Genomic DNA, 18,949 nt, shown 5'->3' on the forward strand with positions numbered 1-18,949 from the left:
ATGTTGTCCAGTTCTTTAAAGAGAAACTTTGAATATAGATTTTTAAAAAATGTGAACTTTACTAATTTTTAAACTTTGGTGCAAGTTTTTAAATATGTGAAGACCAAAATAATAATAATAATAATATTAAACATGTCTGTGGATCAGTGGATGTGTCCCTGGACCACTAATTTATGTCCTCTCTGTATTCTCTTAAGTGATCTCATCTGTTTTATATCTTTAAATATCATTGATATGCTGATGACTCTCAAAATTAGAACCTCCAACCTTTTATATCCACCTGCCTACTTGACATCTTCCCTTTGATATCTAATAGTCATCTCAAACTTAACATGTTCCTAAAAGAACTCTTGAGTTTTCTTCCCAAATCTGTATTATCCTTGGTCTTCTCAGCCTTCAAGATGAAAATCAGGGAAACATCCAGCCCCCTAGGGGCTAACCAACAGAAATGATAGGATTGAACGTCAGACACATGGGGCACATGGGTGGCTTGGCCAGTTAAACATCAGCCTTCAGCTCAGGTCATGATTCCAGGCTCCTGAGATAGAGTCCTGAGTGGGGCTTCCTGCTCAGCGGGCAGCTTGCTGCTTCCTCTCTCTCTCTCTGCACCCCCACCCTGCTCGTACTGTCTCGCTCTCTCTAGCTCTCGCTCTCTCTTTCTCAAATAACTAAATAAAATCTTAAAAAAGAAAAAAAAAGTCAGACACAAACAGGCAGTTGTGGTATGCTGGGATTCCTCAATAGCAAAATATATAGAAATTCAGAGAAGTGGTTGCAGAAATAGGAAATAACACAGCATGCTACCAGATAGAGGTAGAAGTACGGGTTTCCAGACTCTCCTGAATTACCCGTGGTAATGTACAATTATGCATAAATCACTTATAGAAAATGAGGTTTCTACTGTGTTTTGAAGCTAAAACATGCCTTCTCTTGGGAAGGTTGGAATAGAGATGTTAAATATCTTTCTGGCCCCTGTCTCCTGCCTGATTTTTTTCTAGAGTCTCTTGCTACAGATGTCCTTGTGAACAGGTGCAAATAACTAGTGCAACAAAGATTGAATGAAGTGGTAAAGGTCATTTTTAAAGAGCATTGTTCTGCAGACCCTGGCTTCAGGCCTACTGGAGGTCTGCTTCCTTTTCCTTATCATCAGCCCCTTTCCAGTAATACTATCTGGTGCTACCTCCAAAAAAGATGTTGGCTCACTCTAGTTCTCTACATCTCCTCTGCTTCCCCCCAGCCCAAACCTCAAGTGACTCTCATCTGGACCTTTGTAGAACCCTCCTGACCGGCCTCCCTCCTTGGACCCCTGTACACCTATAATCCCTCCTCCAGATAGTAAGCAAAATGAACTTTTTTTTTTTTTAAGATTTTATTTATTTATTTGACAGACAGAAATCACAAGTAGGCAGAGAGGCAGGCAGAGAGAGCGGAGAGGCAGGCTCCCTGCCAAGCGGAGAGCCCGATGCGGGGCTCGATCTCAGGACCCTGGGATCATGACCCGAGCCGAAGGCAGAGGCTTTAACCCACTGAGCCACCCAGGCGCCCCCAAAATGAACTTTTAAAAATGAAATCAGACCATGTCAGTCCTCTGCTTAAAACCCTTCCATTGCTCTGAGTAGAACCAACATGTCTTAATTACTTATCTGTACTTAAGGACTTACATGCTCTGGCTTCTCTCAGCATCTCTGATTTGTGTCCTGTCCTCTTCCCATCTTCCTGTTTTGTTTTTTCTCCCTCATACTCTTTATTATTACTTGACAGCCTCATTAAGCCTTTATTCTGTCACTTGAAAAGGACAAACTCATTCCTGTCTCAAAGGCATGATCTAAATTTAAATGATACATAAACTCTGTGGACTAAGGATGCTCATTAATCTGTTCAAAGCCCAGAAGATGGTCCCAAATCATTCTTTACTCTCTGCTGCCATCGTGAGGTCATTTAAAGAATTGTGCGCTCTAGAAAAAGTTTTATCAGCTGTTTGACAGCAGTCTGCCCTCTACCTGGTAGATACTTGTGCTCCCCGTCCCCCAGCTTGTGACAACCCAAGATTTCTCCAGACGCTGCCAGATGTCCATGGGGTAAGGGAGGGGATGCAAATGAATCTTGGTTGAGAACTGCCCTTCTAGACTGGGGAATTTGGGTTCTAGTCCTAACTTTGTCATTATCCCTCCATGTGTGGGCGAACTGCTTCACCTGTAGGTCCTAAATTTCTTCTCCCCCAAAATGAGAAGGGTGGGATTTCTTGGATGTTTAACCTGGGTTCTGTGGCTAGCTTTAGAGGATCTTGCGTTAAAGGGAACTTTGCATGTAATTTTTTCTGGGAATAATTTCTTAATTTTCAGCTTTTTTCCCTCTGACTTATCTATTACCTCAAAAAGATTAAAACTAGATCAGTTAACACATAAAGTGATTTTCATCTCTTTAAGAGAGAAGGATCCTAGCTTATGCTCAATATACCTTTTTTTCCCCCTTAGTGAACACCATTTGTGATCATAAAATGCTGAGGAAGCACTTTTGTGCTACCAGGATTTATTATATTGGCAGGTGCCACTTACTTGTAGTACTGTATTTTCTACCTCTTTTCAAAAATTGGATCTTGAATCAGTAACAAGGTAAATGAGTAGCATGTGATAATGAGAAGAATTTGTTTGTCATTTTGCACTCTTCTCTTTAGCCTTTTTTCACTTAGACTTTTATTTATTTGTTTATTAAAGATTTTATTTATCTTTTTTTTTAAAGATTTTATTTATTTATTTGACAGACAGAGACCACAAGCAGGCAGAGAGGCAGAGAGAGAGGGGGAAGCAGGCTCCCCGCCGAGCAGAGAGCCCAATGCGGGGCTCGATCCCAGGACCCTGAGATCATGACCTGAGCCGAAGGCAGAGGCTTAACCCACTGAGCCACCCAGGCGCCCCTTATTTATCTTTTTGACAGAGAGAGGGAGCGCAAGCAGGGGGAGGGGGAAAGGGAGAAGGAGAAGAAGCCTTTCCGCTCAGCAGGGGCTGGATCCCAGCATCCTGGGATCAGGACCTGAGTGGAAGGCACACACTCAACCACTAAGCCACCCAGGCAGACCTCACTTAGACTTTTTTTTTTTTTTTAAGATTTTATTCATTTATTTGACAAACAGAGATCACAAGTAGGCAGAGAGGCAGGCAGAGAGAGAGGAAGGGAAGCAGGCTTCCTGCCGAGCAGAGAGCCCGACTGGGGCTCGATCCCAGGACCCTGAGATCATGACCTGAGCAGGAGGCAGAGGCTTAACCCATTGAGCCACCCAGGCATCCCTCTCACTTAAGACTTTTTAAAACCAGCACGTTTCCCGTGACTCAGCCAGCTGTCCTCTATGTCAGTCTTTACAGCTGCTCACGTTTCAGGCTCACGCTGGGGCCGCTTTGTTTAGGCTGCAGCTTCACAGAGTACATTGCATTTGCTAGCATAGGGTCAACCTTGGATCTGAACCAAAATTCGGCCAGCCGCTTTCTTTGGGAAGTTAAGGATGTCCCTCTTAGACTTTTTTTTTTTTTTTTTTTTTTTGCCAGTTTCATGTTGTACTTGCTGCTGTGGTAGGCATGACCTATGGCCCTGTTTTCCTCTGTTGCAGGTGAATTCGGAAGGCAAAGCCAGTCCTCTGTCACTCCTTCAAATGGCCTCCCCAAGTGGCTTCTGTGTCTTGGTTCGCTTGCCAAAGCTGATCCGTGGAGGAAAAACACTACCAAAAACTTTGTTGGACATTTTGGCAGATGGCACTATTTTAAAAGTTGGAGTAGGATGTTCAGAAGACGCCAGCAAGCTCCTGCAGGACTATGGCCCCGTGGTTAAGGGGTGCCTGGACCTCCGATACCTAGCCGTGAGGCAGAGGTAGGGCCCGTATGAGTGCTGGGGTTCCTGGAGCCGCGGGGCGAGTGTCTTAGCAAGATGTCTAGAGTACTGAGAACAGTAAGGAAGCACCCAGAGTTTTTAAGAAGCCTAGAGGCTTCTGAGATGCATATGAATTTGCGAGGGAATATTCCAACTTCTGAGAAAACTTTAGTTACCTAGGATTGGTCTTTGTGGGGGAAACGTGGATAAGGTGTCTCCATAAGCTACAGATTGGAAAACTGATTGCACCAGTGGCTAAATCAGGGCTTCATGTTTTGCTTTTGCCTTTTTTTTTTTTTTTAAAGATTTATTTATTTATTTATTTGACAGAGAGAGAGAGAGAGATCACAGGTAGGCAGAGCAGCAGGCAGAGGGAAAGGGGGAAGTCGGCTCCCCGCAGAGCGGGGAGCCTGATGCGGGGCTTGATCCCAGGACCCTGGGCTCATGACCTGAGCCCAAGGCAGCCACCCAACCGACTGAGCCACCCAGGTTCCCCTTGCTTTTGTTTTTCCGCACCTCCCCCCCTGCCATGATATTTTTGGGAATTTCTGGTTTAAATCCAGAAGATTTAATGTAAAAGTATGTATTTGGGGCTTTTGAAAAATCAGATGATTTGACTAAGCGAGGTCAGGGGTTCCAGATGGTAACAGTTGCTGGGGAGAGGTTGGCCTCCTTAGATGCCCATGCTCTGTTTAATCGCCACAGTCCTCACCTCTGCCATCCATTGTAACCACAACTCCTCCGGATAGACATTGGAGTTTGCAAACCCTGCTTTAGGCTAAAAGCAGTGGCAAACTAATTCTATTCTTATGGAAATTCTATTCTAACTTGTTTTTCAGGGATTGGCAGTGACCTTCATATGCTTGAGTGTGTGCGTGGGTGGGTGTCCTCATTTTAATAAAGTGGAGTGAGGTAGCCTCTCTCACTGTCTCAAATGCCAGACATTGAAAGTTCGGAGGATTTGATAAAGTAAGAGAAGGCCTGATTAAAATCTCATCTTGTCATTTTTTTAGTATAAAATGGAATTTTATTTTAGCTTAGTAGTTTGGCTTATGTAAATACAACTCTTGTAAGCATCAAGTTTTCAAGAAATACATCGACATTACTTACTGTAAAGGATTTTAAATCTGTCAAAGTATTTGGAGTGTCACCCCAGCAACCACCTCTCGCCAGGCCTCCCTCTGCTCCACCCTCCCAAGGCACTGCTTCCCTGGAGATGTCCCTGTCCCTCTCTGCTGTTAGAGGCGGTGGGTATAGGAGCTAAGAGTTGACCCTGGACTGGGCTGTGCAGCGGCTGTTCCTCACTTCCGTCTGCAGCAATAATTAGGTTCTCACCTCCCAGGACTGGTGTGAGGATCTCGAGAGTTAAACTACGTGAAGCACTTTGAGTGTGTCCCACAGAGACAGTGCAGTGTACTGCTGTGTTCAGCTCTCACTCTTTATCTTTCGTGTTAAATGTTAATCAGAGATGATTTACTGTAGGGATTGTTGTATATGACTTTGGAATCTTTCCTAGTGAAAATCTGAAATGGCAAAGATGGCCTCTTGTCTTTAATTAATCCTCAAGAAATGCACAACCTTTCCATAGATGACGTTTAAAAAAGGACTAATGACCCAAATGGAATAAAGTAGCTTAAAAATTAAGTACTGTCCTTCACCGGGGGTAATGATTTAAAGAATTATGGAATAGCCATGCTTGAAAAATTACACAGCTATTAAGAAGAATGAAATAAGTACATTTATACTTATCATCATGGATGGAAGTCTCTGATATATTAAGTAATAAAGCAAGTTGTAGAGCAAAAAACAGAACAAATGCCAAAAACATGTTATCTCCTCCTCTGTTTAACCATCTGTCTGTGCATAGAAAAGGTCTGGAGCGGCCACAGCCTACTGTGAGAGTCAATATTCCCAAGGAGTGGAAGTATGGGTGATAGGCTTTTACTTTCCACCTGTGATGCTTTTCTGTTGTCTGTACTTTTAATAATAAGCATTCATTACTTTTATAGTTTCCAACAAAACAAAAGAGATTTTATGTCTCCCAAAGCCTTAATTTTCGCTTAATCGAACCAAGACATTATGTATTTTTCCCTAAGTATGTCTGGACCTGTTTCTACTTTTTAGTCAGTGCTGCCTTTTGGGGGTAATGAAATCCATGAATTACTGCTGGTTTTTGTAGGAAAAGACTTCCTTTTCTTCATCATTATAATGATTTCATTTCCTACGGTACCTGAGGGAGTCCTGCTTACCGTAACCCTGATGTGAACACCCACCTCCAAGCCTCCTGCTCTAAAACTTCTAGTCTCTCACTTGGTAGCCAGGAAGTTAGCACCACTTGTGTAGACCAATGTGTTCCTAATTTCACATTTATTTCTTGTTTGGAATCTCCAAACCTTGGACAAATTATTTTTTTCCGCCACCCTGCAGCTATTTTAATCAGAAAGTATTTGAAGGACAGAAAGATTATTTGGGTTTTTTTGTACCTTCACCTGCTCAATGAAAATGCCATTACCATTTTTTCAAATTTGAAAAGTAATTACATGAATACTAGCCAATGCAAATATAGAAACGTGTAAAGAAGGTAGATAATCACCATAAGTCCCATACCCAGAGGTAATATCACGAACATATGATTGATATCTTTCTAGTTATCTCTGTGCTTTGTCTCTCTCATACCTAGATTCACACACATACATCTGGAACGTGGTATATATATTAACATAAAGGGACCATAACATGTTTTCTCCCACAGTTTCTTAACGAATATGTCATTATGTCATATGTCATATGTCATTACTTAACGAATATGTCATGGACATCTTTTCATATCAGTATAGATCTACATCCTTATTATTTTTTTTAAAGATTTATTTATTTATTGGAGAGAGAGAAAGAGGGAGCACTCACGTGAGTGGGGGGCAGGGGCAGAGGGAGAGAATCAGCATGTGGACTGCCCGCTGAGCAGGGCATTGGCAGTGTAGGGCTCCATCCCAGGACTCATGAGATCATGACCCGAGCCAAAACCAAGAGTCAGATGCTTAACTGACTCAGCCACCCAGGCGCCCCCATCCACATCCTTATTTTTAATAGCTGTATGGAGTTTAATTGCAGAGATATTTAACCAGCCTTTTGTTGATGGGCATTTAGGTTGTTTTCAATTCTTTGCTCCTATAAATGGTGCTGCAGTGAAGATCATCTTATGCACATTTGTCCATAGGATAAATTCCTAGAAGTGGAATTCTTGAATCAGAGAATTTTCATGTTCAAATTTTTGAAAGCCCTTTATTGTTAAACTATTTTCCGTAAAGCTTGTAAAAATGGACAGTTCATGAATTTTAGATTAGACTGATTCTTCATGCTCCAACAATAGTAGATGTAGTTATTTTTTTAAATCTGCAGTCTGATAAATTTATAATTTTTATTTTATTTTGTTTGAGGTCTAATGAGTTTGAGTGTCTGCCGTCTGTGTATTGGCCATTTATTTATTTATATATATATATTTTTAAAGATTTTTATTTATTTATTTGACAGAAATCACAAGTAGGCAGAGAGACAGGCGGGGGGGTGGGGAGCAGGCTCCCCGCTGAGCAGAGAGCCCAACGTGGGGCTCCATCCTAGGACACTGAGATCATGACCTGAGCCAAAGTCAGAGGCTCAACCCACTGAGCCACCCAGGCGCCCCGTATTGGCCATTTAAATGTCTTTTTCAATTTGCCTGTTCTTCTTTTGCCCATTTTTGATACACAACTTACTTATTTCTTGCAGAAACAATTTGCTCTGTAATGGGCTAAGCCTGAAATCACTTGCTGAGACGGTTTTGAACTTTCCGCTTGACAAGTCCCTCCTGCTTCGTTGCAGCAACTGGGATGCCGAGAATCTTACTGAGGACCAGGTACTTCTTGTCAGAGTAGTTGAAGAATGGAAGAGCCATTGCTTGTGAAGTATAGTTGTTCTTGTAATTGTAATCTTCAAATATAAGTATTGGGTGGAAATACCTGAGAAGAGACTCACTGAAGATAACTGGTCTGTGGCTTATAAATGGTACTTAAGTAACAGAGTAAGAGTCCCTATTGTGTTTTATATTTTTGAGCATTTACTATATGCCAGGCATTTCAGAAAATGTAATTTTTTATTATGAACACAAACGCATAATTAGAAAACCAGAGTGTCATAAGACTTATTATAAGAAACAGTGGTTCCCTGTCTTCCTCCCACTCAGTGGTAACCAATTCATTTCTTCCTGGTAATTACCATTATATTTTTAAATTACATGCATATATTACTCTTTATTATTTTTCATATTATCTTTTGACTTCTTACAGTGGAAGATAAGATTTAGTACTCTTGTAATTCCTCTGTCCCCAAATACTTTTTCCCTTCCATATCTTCCCAATATAGGTAAATCATCATTTTTATCAGATTAGTATCTACTTATATTGATATTATTTATAGCTGAGCCACATAGGAAGCTACAGTTTTTTTCTTATGTAGCTTTTTGTTTTCCTGTGAGTAATAATTTGTACTTTGTTTGCTTTCTTTTTTTCTTTTTGAAGATTTTATTTATTTATTTGAGAAAGAGAGAGCACAAGTAGGGGGTGGGGCAAGGGACAAGGAGACACCCTGCTCACTGGGGACCCTGATCCCAAGACTCCTGAGATCATAACTTGAGCCTAAGTCAGACTTAAGGAACTAGCCACCCAGGCGCCCCTAGCCACATTTTTTTTTTAAGATTTTATTTATTTATTTGACAGATCACAAGTAGGCAGAGAGGCAGGCAGAGAGAGAGGGGGAAGCAGGCACCCCGCTGAGCAGAGAGCCTGATGCGGGGCTCGATCCCAGGACCCTGGGACCATAACCCAAGCGAAGGCAGAAGCTTTAACCCACTGAGCCACCCAGGCGCCGCCCCCCGCCCCCAGCCACATTTTACATACTTGGTTGTCAAGGGAGTATTTCTGTCACTGTAGAAAGTTCTGTAGGACAGTGCTGTGTGTGAACTGACAGGAGGGGGAATTCAGTACTTCACAAATCAGAAGCCCAGTAGCCGTAGATCTGAAAGCTCTCACATTTGTTACTGAACCAGCCTTCCTGTGCAGAGGCATAATAACAGAGAAAAATCATTTCCCTGATAAAACATCTGTCAGCCATGACAGGATAGAACATGTGGTCTTCATGCAGCTTAATTAATTATGTGGTGCCAACTAGATGTGCCACCTCATGATGTGTGACGCCTTCTAGACCCAGCGTGGTTCTTCTTCAGTGCCTCCTCTTGGAGTTGTACCTGATTTTATTACCAGTTTTCACCCAAATCCACTGGGGAATGGGACAATTCTGCTTTTGTTTCTTGGCCGGGAATCACTTATTTCTGAAAGTCTTGTGAGAAGACATGGCAAGAGCCACACAAAGCAGATTGGTGGCCAAAAAGCTGTTTGCTTTGTTTTCTATCTACCTATGAACTGTTTCAAGCCCAGACTCTTTAATGGAACCCTGTATCTTTTCTTGGCCGATTCAGACACGTGAGGTGACTTACTCCTTTTGTTTTCCCTTGGAGCCCTCCCTTCCAGACAGAGTCCTTCGTCATCCTGCTTCCAGAGCTGCTGCCCAGCTCTGACCCTGGAATCTGCATTTACCATCAGCCTAGGGAGTCCTTTCACCTTTCTTCTGGAGTAGATCCTCTGTCTTGCAAATTCCATGTCTTTTCCCTTCCTTGTCTTGGAGTACATTAAGAGAGGGAGCATAGGTAGTTCATTTGTGACACCCTCCATGTCTGAAAAGATATTGGCTTGCCTGTCTGTGAACTGATATTTTTGCTGAGTACGGCTGTTTAGGGTGGAAATCATTTTCCCTTCAGAACTTCAAAGGTAATGTTCCCTGTCTTAGAGCTTCCAGTATTGATACTGAGCATGTCACTTGTTTTTCTTTCTGGAGAATCTTCACTTTATTCTTCGTTCTTAAAATTCATGATGGTATACATTAGTGTGGGCTATCTTCCATTTTAGTATTAGAAGCCAGTGGACCCTTTCAGTCTATCTTTCAGTTAAGAGAATTATTCTCATAATATTTCTTTGAAAATTTCCCTCCTTTTTGTTTTTAGAACTCATATTATTTAGATGTTGGACCCCCTTGAATTGATTCTCTGATTTCCTAGGAAAAATATTTTCTCTCTTTGTGTTTTTTGTTTTACCTTCTGGGAAATTTCCCCAAGTTTGTCCTCTAACATTTCTATTGAATTTTTAATTATTCCTATCATAATTGTAAGTTATAAGAGATTCTTGGTCTCCTCTGAATATTCGCTTTTAAAATAACTTTGTTTTTGTATAAGAGGTACAGTATCTTCTGTTATCTTTGAGTATTAAAGATTTCTGAGGTTTTCTTCTTCCTGTATTGCTTCATTTTCCTCTGAGTTCCTTATTTGAAATGTTTGATTTGGTCTTTGTCGTTCACATGAAATATTTTTCTTAAATGTTTAGATCCTTGGCTGTCCATTCATATTTAAAGACACCTTAAAAAGTTGATTGGGCTCATCAACTATTGAATGAATAAGTAAAATTCATTCAACTATTGAATGAATAAGTAAAAATGCACTTTCTGCATTTTTCAGAAATGCAAAGGACACATGGTACATGTATGGATGCATCTTGGAAAGATTATGCTAAGTGAAAAAAAGCCAGTTGGAAAATATCACATCAGATTCTATTTTTATGAAATGTTCAGAATATATAAATCTATAGAGACAACATAAATTAATGGTTGCCTAGGGCTGAGAGACGTCGAGGATGACTGCTACAGGGTATTAGGTTTCTTTTTGAGGTGAAGGAAGTTTTTCTAACATTGCTTGTGGTGATCGGTTGTGCAGTTCTAGAAGTTTACTAAAAATCCAGAATCTTGCACCATCTGAAAAGACATGTGTGGAACAATTGGAGACATTCGAATAGAACTGTGTATCATTGTACTTTGTCACTTTTAAAGCTCTTGGGTGTGGTAATCATGAGGTCATGTAGAAGAATGTCCTTGTTCTTAAGAAGTACACGCTGACGCATTTAGAGATGAAGTATCATAATAGCTGCAACTTAATTTTGAAATGTGTTCAGGCAAAAAAAAGTGTGTGGTGTCCATATTATAAAGTGATAAAGCAAATATTGACGATTGTGAATGTCAGTTGGCATTATGCTTCTTTTAACTTTTTCTGTGGGTTTGAAAACTCTTAAAATAAAAAGTTGGGGAGGAAAAGGTAATTGCTACCAATCTTAAAGCCAGATTTGTGATCCTTATTATTGTGAGAATTCAGAATTCCTAAAGACTCTTACTCATTCTTTTTTTTTTTTTTAATTTTTTAAGTTTATTTATTTTCTTTAGTAACCTCTACACCCGGCATGCAACTAGAACTCGCAATCCCAAGATCAAGGATTGCACGTTCTTCCTACTGAGCCATCCAGGTGCCCCTGTTCATTCTTTATTTTGATAATGTTTATTGTTTATTTCATTCTAATTATAAACATAATGCTTAATGAGATTTTAGAAAATATAGAAAATCATGTTTAAATTTGAATTTTCAGAAATGGGTTGAGAACATAGCAAATAGAGCCAGGGCTTTTGGACCACTGGGCGTTATTATCAATACCTATAGATTACAGTCACATGTCAGTAACTGAAACTCTTTTTTCCTCAGGCTACTCAGTTTCTCCAGAGATGAATCATCTAGTCTTCTGCCCAAGAGGTATAAGCCCCTCTGCTTATATTCTGGTTGCTGAGTGGGGAAAGGTGTTGGTAGTTTCACCAAGCCATATGTACACTTTCCCATAATCCCTTTTCCAGGTGACACTTTGCCCCCACCCTGTGCCAGGCCTGGTGTTACTAGATTCAGATCCTCTGTGAGTCAGCCATTATATGACTTAAACTTTTGCTCTTCTGGGGTTAGAGAAGGAGTCATTGCCACCCCTGGGGTATAAAGGAGAGGGTCTAGAGTCCTAAGTGTTCTTTATGGAAGCTTTCACCTTATCTTCTTGTTTTCACCCCGGCTTGTACTTACTTTCACAGAAGCACCTGGTGTTTCCCATTCCTAATGCTTTGCCATTCTCTGTGGCTCAAATTGACTTGATTCTTGGATTTTTGGCTTACCACCCCCATAGGCCTAGATTTTAGCCTTCTCTTATTTGCTGAGTTGGTCACCACTTGTTCATCCTTCCAAAATGTTGTTATTGGAAAGATTTAGCTGGTATCTTCAGGTTAACATTATCCTGTAAGAGAGTTTGGGGAGTCAAATTCTCTGAATTTGTTTTCTGCAGCTATTTCTGACTTTCTGTGACTAGGAGTAAGTCACTTCTTTGTGCCTTGGTTGGTTGGTTTGTTTCTTTTAGCAGTTTTATTGAGGTATCACTTACATACAATAACATTCAGACATTTAAAGTACACAGATCAGGGTACCTGGCTGGCCCAGTCTGTAGAGCATGTGACTCTTGATCACAGGGTCCTGAGTTCAAACCTCATTTGGACATGGAGCCCACTTAAAAAAAAAAAAAAGTGTACAAATCAATGGATTTTAGTATTTTTATAGAGTTGTGCAGTCATCACCACTATCTAATTTTAGAACATTTTTATCACCCCAAAAAGAAACTCTGTAGTGATTAGCAGTCACTCCCCATCCTACAGTCACTTCCCACCCCCTGCCACAACACCTTAACACTAGGCAATCACTAATCTACGTTTTGTCTTTATAGATTTGTCTATTTTGGACATTTCATATAAATGGAACCATACAATATATGGTCTTTTGTGATTGGCTTCTTAATTTTGCGTGTTTTTGTGGTTCATTCATGTTATAACATTTACTGGTAGTTCATTTCTTTTTATTGCTATGCAATAGTCCATTGTATGGATATACTACATTTTATTTATCCATTCATCAATTGGTGGAGATTTGGATGGCTTTCATTTTTTGGCTGTTATGAAAAATGCCACTATGAATATTTGTGTATAAAATTTTATGTGGACATATGTCATATGTTTTTACTTATCTTGAATATATACCTAGGAGTGGAATTTCTGAGTCATAACCTTTATGTTTAACTGTTTAAGGAACAGCCAGGCTGTTTTGCAAAGTAGCTGCGCCATTTTATATTCTTACCAATAATATATGAAGGTTTGAATTTTCCACATCCTCACCAACTCTTGTTATTGTCTATCTTTTTGATTAGAGCCATCCTAGTAACTATGAAATAGTATTTCATTGTGGTTTTGATTTACGTTAACCTAGTGGCTAATGATGCTGAACATCTTTTCATGTGCTTGTTGACTATTTATGTATTTTCTTTGGAGAATCATCTATTCAGATCCTTTGCTCATGTTTTATTTTATTTTTAAAGATTTTATTTATTTGACAGAGAGAGACACAGTGAGAGAGGGAACACAAACAGGGGAAGTGGGAGGAGAGTAGCAGGCTGCCTGCTGAGCAGGGAGCCTGATGTGGGGCTTGATCCCAGGACCCCAGGATCATGACCTGAGCCGAAGGCAGACACCTAATGACTGAGCCACCCAGGTGCCCCTTTTGTTCATATTTTAATTGAGTTGTTTTTATATTGTTGACTTCTAAGAGTTCTTCACATATTTTGAATGCTAGTCCCTTATTAGGTATATAATGTGTAAATATTTCCTCCATTCTCAGGTGGTCTTTTCACTTATTTGACTGAGGTCATCATTTGAAGCAAAAAAGGTTTTAATTTTGATGATGCCCAGTTAATCTATTTTTTCGCTTATCACTTACACTTTTGGTGTTGTATCCAAGAAATCATTGCCTACCCCAAGGTGATGAACATTTACTCCTATGTTTTCATTTACGAGTCTTAGGTTTTAGCTCTTACATTTAGGTTTAGGACCCATTTTGAGTTCATTTTTGTGTGTGATATAATGTAGGGGTCCAACTTCATTCTTTCACATGTAGTCATCCAGTTGTCTCAACAGCATCTGTTGAGAGTGCCTTGGTTTCGTTATCATTTGAAAACAGTTTGTTAAAAGAGCACTTTAAAAGAAAAATTTATTTATTTGAGAGAGAGAATGAGCAGGAGGAGAGGCATGTTCCCGCTGAGCAGGGAGCCCAACGTGGGGCTCGATCCCAGGACCCTGGGATTGTGACCTGAGCTGAAGGCAGACGCTTAACTGACTGAGCCATCCAGGTGCCCCTAGGAAGCAATTTAAACTCTTCACATTCAAACACAGTTTTTTCCTGTGGGAGACAGCTGGGTGGTAGATGTATAGATTGTTGAGTCTAGATGGAAAATTTTATCCAAACCTGTTTTGTTCTAAAAACATAATAAATCCTTCCAAATAGTATTATTTACCAGGCTTGGTTACTAAAGGTAAATTAAAGGAATTTTAAAGTCTTTACTCCCTTTTTTGGGAAAAGCTCTTAATGATAGTTTTGGCTACTTTTATTTATGACCAGCTTTCCTGTCACCAGTTGTTTGGAAGAATGACTTACCGTTATTATTATGGTAGATTATACCATATAATCTGAAATTTATTCATTTCGGAAATGAGCCCTTGTGACTTTTGACTTGAGGCCCATGCTTGAAACCTGTTTGTTTTCCACATCTTAGTAATAGGTATGGCAGGTTGTTTCTGATTGGCAATTACACAGGCCTCTCAGTGAATCTTGTTTTCAGGTGGTCTAGATGATGGCCACCTCCAAAGTGAATTTCATGGCTAGTTGTCACACTTGTGGGGACTGCCCTCACCCAAACTTGAGAAAAGTCTGTTCATCAGGTTTGGTAACAAAGAGAAAGAAACTTTGCTGGTTTGTATAGGTTAGGATTTTTGAATATTCAAAGTAAGTCATTATTTTAGCTATTTTAGTTATAAACATAGACAAGAAACATGAAGATTTATTTTACTATTCAGTTTACTTTCATATAGTGCAAAATATTTCATCATAAAAGGTTTTTAAGAAGTACACAGTGCTTCGGGTATTGTACATCTTGAATTAGAATCCTGAAGGTTGTCTGTGTCTTTGTGACTGACTTGGAAATTGCTCTCTCTGGTATGCCTTCCAGATTCCACTGATCTCTGACTTTTCTCTTCAGGTGATTTATGCTGCCAGGGATGCCCAGATTTCAGTGGCTCTCTTTCTCCATCTTCTTGGATACCCTTTCTCTAGGAATTCAACTGTAGACGAAAACGATGACCATGTGGGTTGGAGAAAAGTCTTGGAAAATTGCCAGGATATGGTAGACATCCCATTCCGAAGCAAAGGACTCAGCCGACTGGGGGAAGAGGTTAATGGGGAAGCAGCAGAAGCTCAGCAGAAGCCAAGAAATAAGAAGTCTAAGACAGATGGAATGACGCCAGGCAACCACCAAGGGAAAGACCCCAGAAAGCATAAAAGAAAGCCCCTGGGGGTGGGCTATTCAGCCAGGTAACTGAGTTGTTCTCTGTCTGGTAGAGAGAGATGCAGAGGCCCAGCCTCCAGCAAAAGGCATGATGGCTCATCTTAGGTCTGGGGAGAAGATTGTGTGGTAGGATGAGAGGTGCTCGAGGGATTAATTTTTCCCCCCCCCCAAGGGTTAATTTTTTTTTCCTTTCCTTCAAGGACATTTAGAGCTAACCTTTGGTCTATTTATGTGTTCTCCTCCTTTTCCCCTTCTTTTACTTTCTAATTTTTAGAATTGAGTGGCCATAAGGAGAGCTTAACCTAGCTTTGTCGCTGATCCTGGTATGACTTGAGCCCTGTAACTTCTCCAGTTATAAATGAGAGTATAATTATTACTCCTTGCTTGCTCAGGATAGCTGTGAAAATGAATAGCATGAATTGCCTCATACATTTCAGGAGAAATGCATCATCTGATTTCCTGTTCATTTGGTATTTGATTATTTAGAAAGGCATCCAGCTCTAAGCCAATATTATTCTCTAACCAGTGAGAGTTTTTCTGTACAACTTAACGCCTCTGTTGCAGAAAGATGACTAATAAGTGCTTTGGAGTGGAAGTTTGGTCCCTGTAGCAGAGTGCCTTTAGGAATTGGATGATTAAATTGAAGCCAGTATTGCGTATGAGCCAGAAATAAACCCATGTGGCCCTCATTACTTTAGCTCGAAGTTCTTTAATTTTAATTTACTTTGTTTAACCCAATGATTACTCTGTAGAGCAGTGTTCTTGGTGCTCTGTTCCTGTTCGCTTTCACAACAGAGCTGTTGTATATATACTACCCAACTCACTCCTTGTTCCATAAATATAAAAACTAGCTAAACGAATTCATTTTTAGTTCTTAGCCCCATGAAGATGGAGCAACAACCAAGGTTTTTTGCCCCATTTGTTTTCTTTCCATAAATATAATATTGGACCCTAGTGTTGAGAATAGCCAGTCACTCAGAAGACAACATGGGAGGCAACCATTACCTTGATCCATAGGTAGCTTCCAGTTTTATTAATCTCTCCTTTCCCTGCAGAAAATCCCCTCTGTATGATAACTGCTTCCTCCATGCTCCTGACGGACAGCCCCTCTGCACTTGTGACCGAAGGAAAGCTCAGTGGTACCTGGACAAAGGCATTGGAGGTGTGAGACTCACCTGTCCTCTTGCATCTGCGTTTAGGTGCATGTGGGTATTGGCAGGAGTGGGGAGAGAGACAAGGAGCAGGGAGGAACAGAAGAAGGCAGAACGACCAGAGACAAGTGGGACATGCTATTCAAAACCCAGAAATCGTGCTCTCTGCCAGGACACTGCAGAGAACATTTCAGGTGGGGCTTCTTTCCTGAGGGACAGGTGGGCAAATGCTGATCTCTTATCTTTTCTCTCAGAGCTGGTGAGTGAGGAGCCTTTTGTGGTCAAGTTGCAGTTTGAACCCGCAGGAAGACCCGAATCTCCAGGAGACTATTACTTGATGGTTAAAGAGAACCTGTGTGTAGTCTGTGGCAAGAAAGATTCGTACATTCGGTGAGTGTGGGGTTCAGCCACCCAGGTTGTCTGCCTCTGATGGAAGCTGCCTTTGTAGCCACGTGTGGAGCCCTCAGGGGTCTTGGTTGAATCTGCCAATTTCGGCTGAGAGACATGTCCATAGGGGTCATCTCAGTTCTCCTGAGAACTCTGCCATCTGTATGGTCCTGTTGTCGTGCTCTCCTGCCTGTCTTGAGCCCCGTTCTTGGTTTCAAGAATGCAACACTCTTCTCAGTAACAGTTTGCTATAAAGAAAGTGGTTTCCCTTTGCTCATGAAAGACTGGAGACCCGTTTCCTTCAGAAGCTGCCTTTCTCTGTGTGTCCTTACAATCCTCCCATAAGTGGCTCACAACTTTCTGAGCCTTGATACTGTTCATGGAGTACAATATTGTGGGTCTGGTTCCAGCCCACCGTGATAAAGGAAATACCGCAATAAAGTGAATGAGTCAGGGGCGCCTGGCTGGCTTAGTTGGTGGAGTGTGCGACTCTTGATCTTGGGGTTGTAAGTTCAAGGCCCAGGTTGGGTGTCGAGATTAATTAAAAGTAAAATCTTTAGGGGCGCCTGGGTGGCTCAGTCAATTAAATGGCCAACTCTTGACTTTAGCTTGGGACATGATCTCAGGGTGATGAGATCAAGCCGCACTGGGGTTCACGTTGGGTATGGAGCCTCCTTAAGATTCTCTCTCTCCCTCTGCTCCTACCCACTCATGCTCTGTCTCTTTCCAAAAAAAATAAATAAATAAATAAAATCTTTTTTTATTTAAATTTTATTTATTTATTTGACAGAGATGGACAGAGCAGGAACACAAGTAAGGGAAGTGGGAGAGGGAGAAGCAGGCTTCCTGCTGAGCAAGAAGCCCAATGCGGGGCTTGATCCCAGGACCCTGGGATTGTGACCTGAGCTGAAGGCAGACGCTTAACAACTGAGCCACCCAGGCACCCTATAAATAAAATCTTTTAAAAAAATGTGAGTCAAATGAATTTTCTGACTTTCCCAGTGCATATAAAAATTATGTTTATATTATACTGTAGACTGTTAGTTGTGCAGTAATGTTATATCTAAAAAAACAATGTATATACTTTCATTTAAGAATACTTTATTGCTGGATGCCTGGGTGGCTCAGTTGGTTAAGAATCTGCCTTTGGCTCGGGTCATGATGCCAGGGTCCTGGGATCAAGGCCCATGTCAGGCTCCCTGCTGAGCAGGGAGCCTGCTTCTCCCTCTCTTCCCCACTTGCTATCTCTGTGTCTCTCTCAAATAAATAAATAAAAATACATTAAAAAAAAAAAAAAGAATACTTGATTGCTGGGCTCCTGACTGGCTCAGTTGCTTAAGCATCTGACTCTTGATTTGGGCTCAGGTCATGATCTCAAGGTCGTGAGATCCAGCCCTACATCAGGCTCTGTGCTGAGCATGGAGCCTGCTTGAGCTTCTCTCTCTCTCCCTCTACCTCTGCCCCTTCCCCCCTCCTCACACTCTCTATATAAAACAAAACAAAACAAAACAAAACTTTATTGCTGGGGTGCCTGGCTGGCTCAGCCAGTAGAGGATATGACTTTTGATCTTGGGGTCATGAGTTCGAGCCCCATGTTGGGTATAGAGATTATTTTTTTTTTAAATAAATAAATAAAAATACTCTATTGCTAAGAAATGCTAACCCCATCTGAGCTTTCAGTGAGTCGTAATCTTTTTGCTGGGGGAGGTCATTGCCATGGTATTGATGGCTGCTGACTGATCAGGGTGGAGACTGCGGCAGTTTCTTAAAATAAGTCAACAGTGAAGTTTGCTGTATTGATGAACCCTTCCTTCATGAAGGATTTCCCTGTAGCATGTGATGTTGTTTGATAGCATTTTGCCCACAGTGGAACTTCTTCCAAAATGGAGAGTCCTCACATTTTACCACTGTCCAGTCAACTAAGTTTATGTAATATTTTAAATCCATTGTTGTCATTTCAGTAGTCTTCACATCTCAAGAAACCTCTTTCTTTGCTCTTCAACAAGAAGCAACTCCTCATCCTTGTAAGTTTTATTGTGGGATGAAACAGTTGCAGTAATTCAGTCCCACCTGCAGGCTCCACTTCTAATTCCAGTTCTTTTGCTATTTCCACCACATCTGTAGTTACATCCTCCACCAAAGTCTTAAACCCCTTAAAGTCCTCCATAAGGGCTA

At 40.9% G+C, this 18,949-nt stretch overlaps 1 protein-coding gene across 2 annotated transcripts in view; it reads left to right on the plus strand.

The window, feature by feature from the left end:
* EXD2 (exonuclease 3'-5' domain containing 2) overlaps nucleotides 1-18,949 on the plus strand; it is a 55,268-nt gene that overhangs the window by 22,519 nt on the left and 13,800 nt on the right. For both annotated transcript variants that reach the window (XM_080809123.1, XM_080809122.1), the window contains exons 3-7: nucleotides 3,602-3,858; nucleotides 7,624-7,750; nucleotides 14,931-15,262; nucleotides 16,292-16,398; nucleotides 16,642-16,777. In XM_080809123.1, the coding sequence (XP_080665249.1) occupies nucleotides 3,602-3,858; nucleotides 7,624-7,750; nucleotides 14,931-15,262; nucleotides 16,292-16,398; nucleotides 16,642-16,777 (959 nt within the window). The remainder of the gene's footprint in view (nucleotides 1-3,601; nucleotides 3,859-7,623; nucleotides 7,751-14,930; nucleotides 15,263-16,291; nucleotides 16,399-16,641; nucleotides 16,778-18,949) is intronic.

The sequence above is a fragment of the Martes martes genome (genome assembly GCF_963455335.1).
Source record: "Martes martes genome assembly, chromosome: 7".
NCBI lineage: Eukaryota > Metazoa > Chordata > Mammalia > Carnivora > Mustelidae > Martes > Martes martes.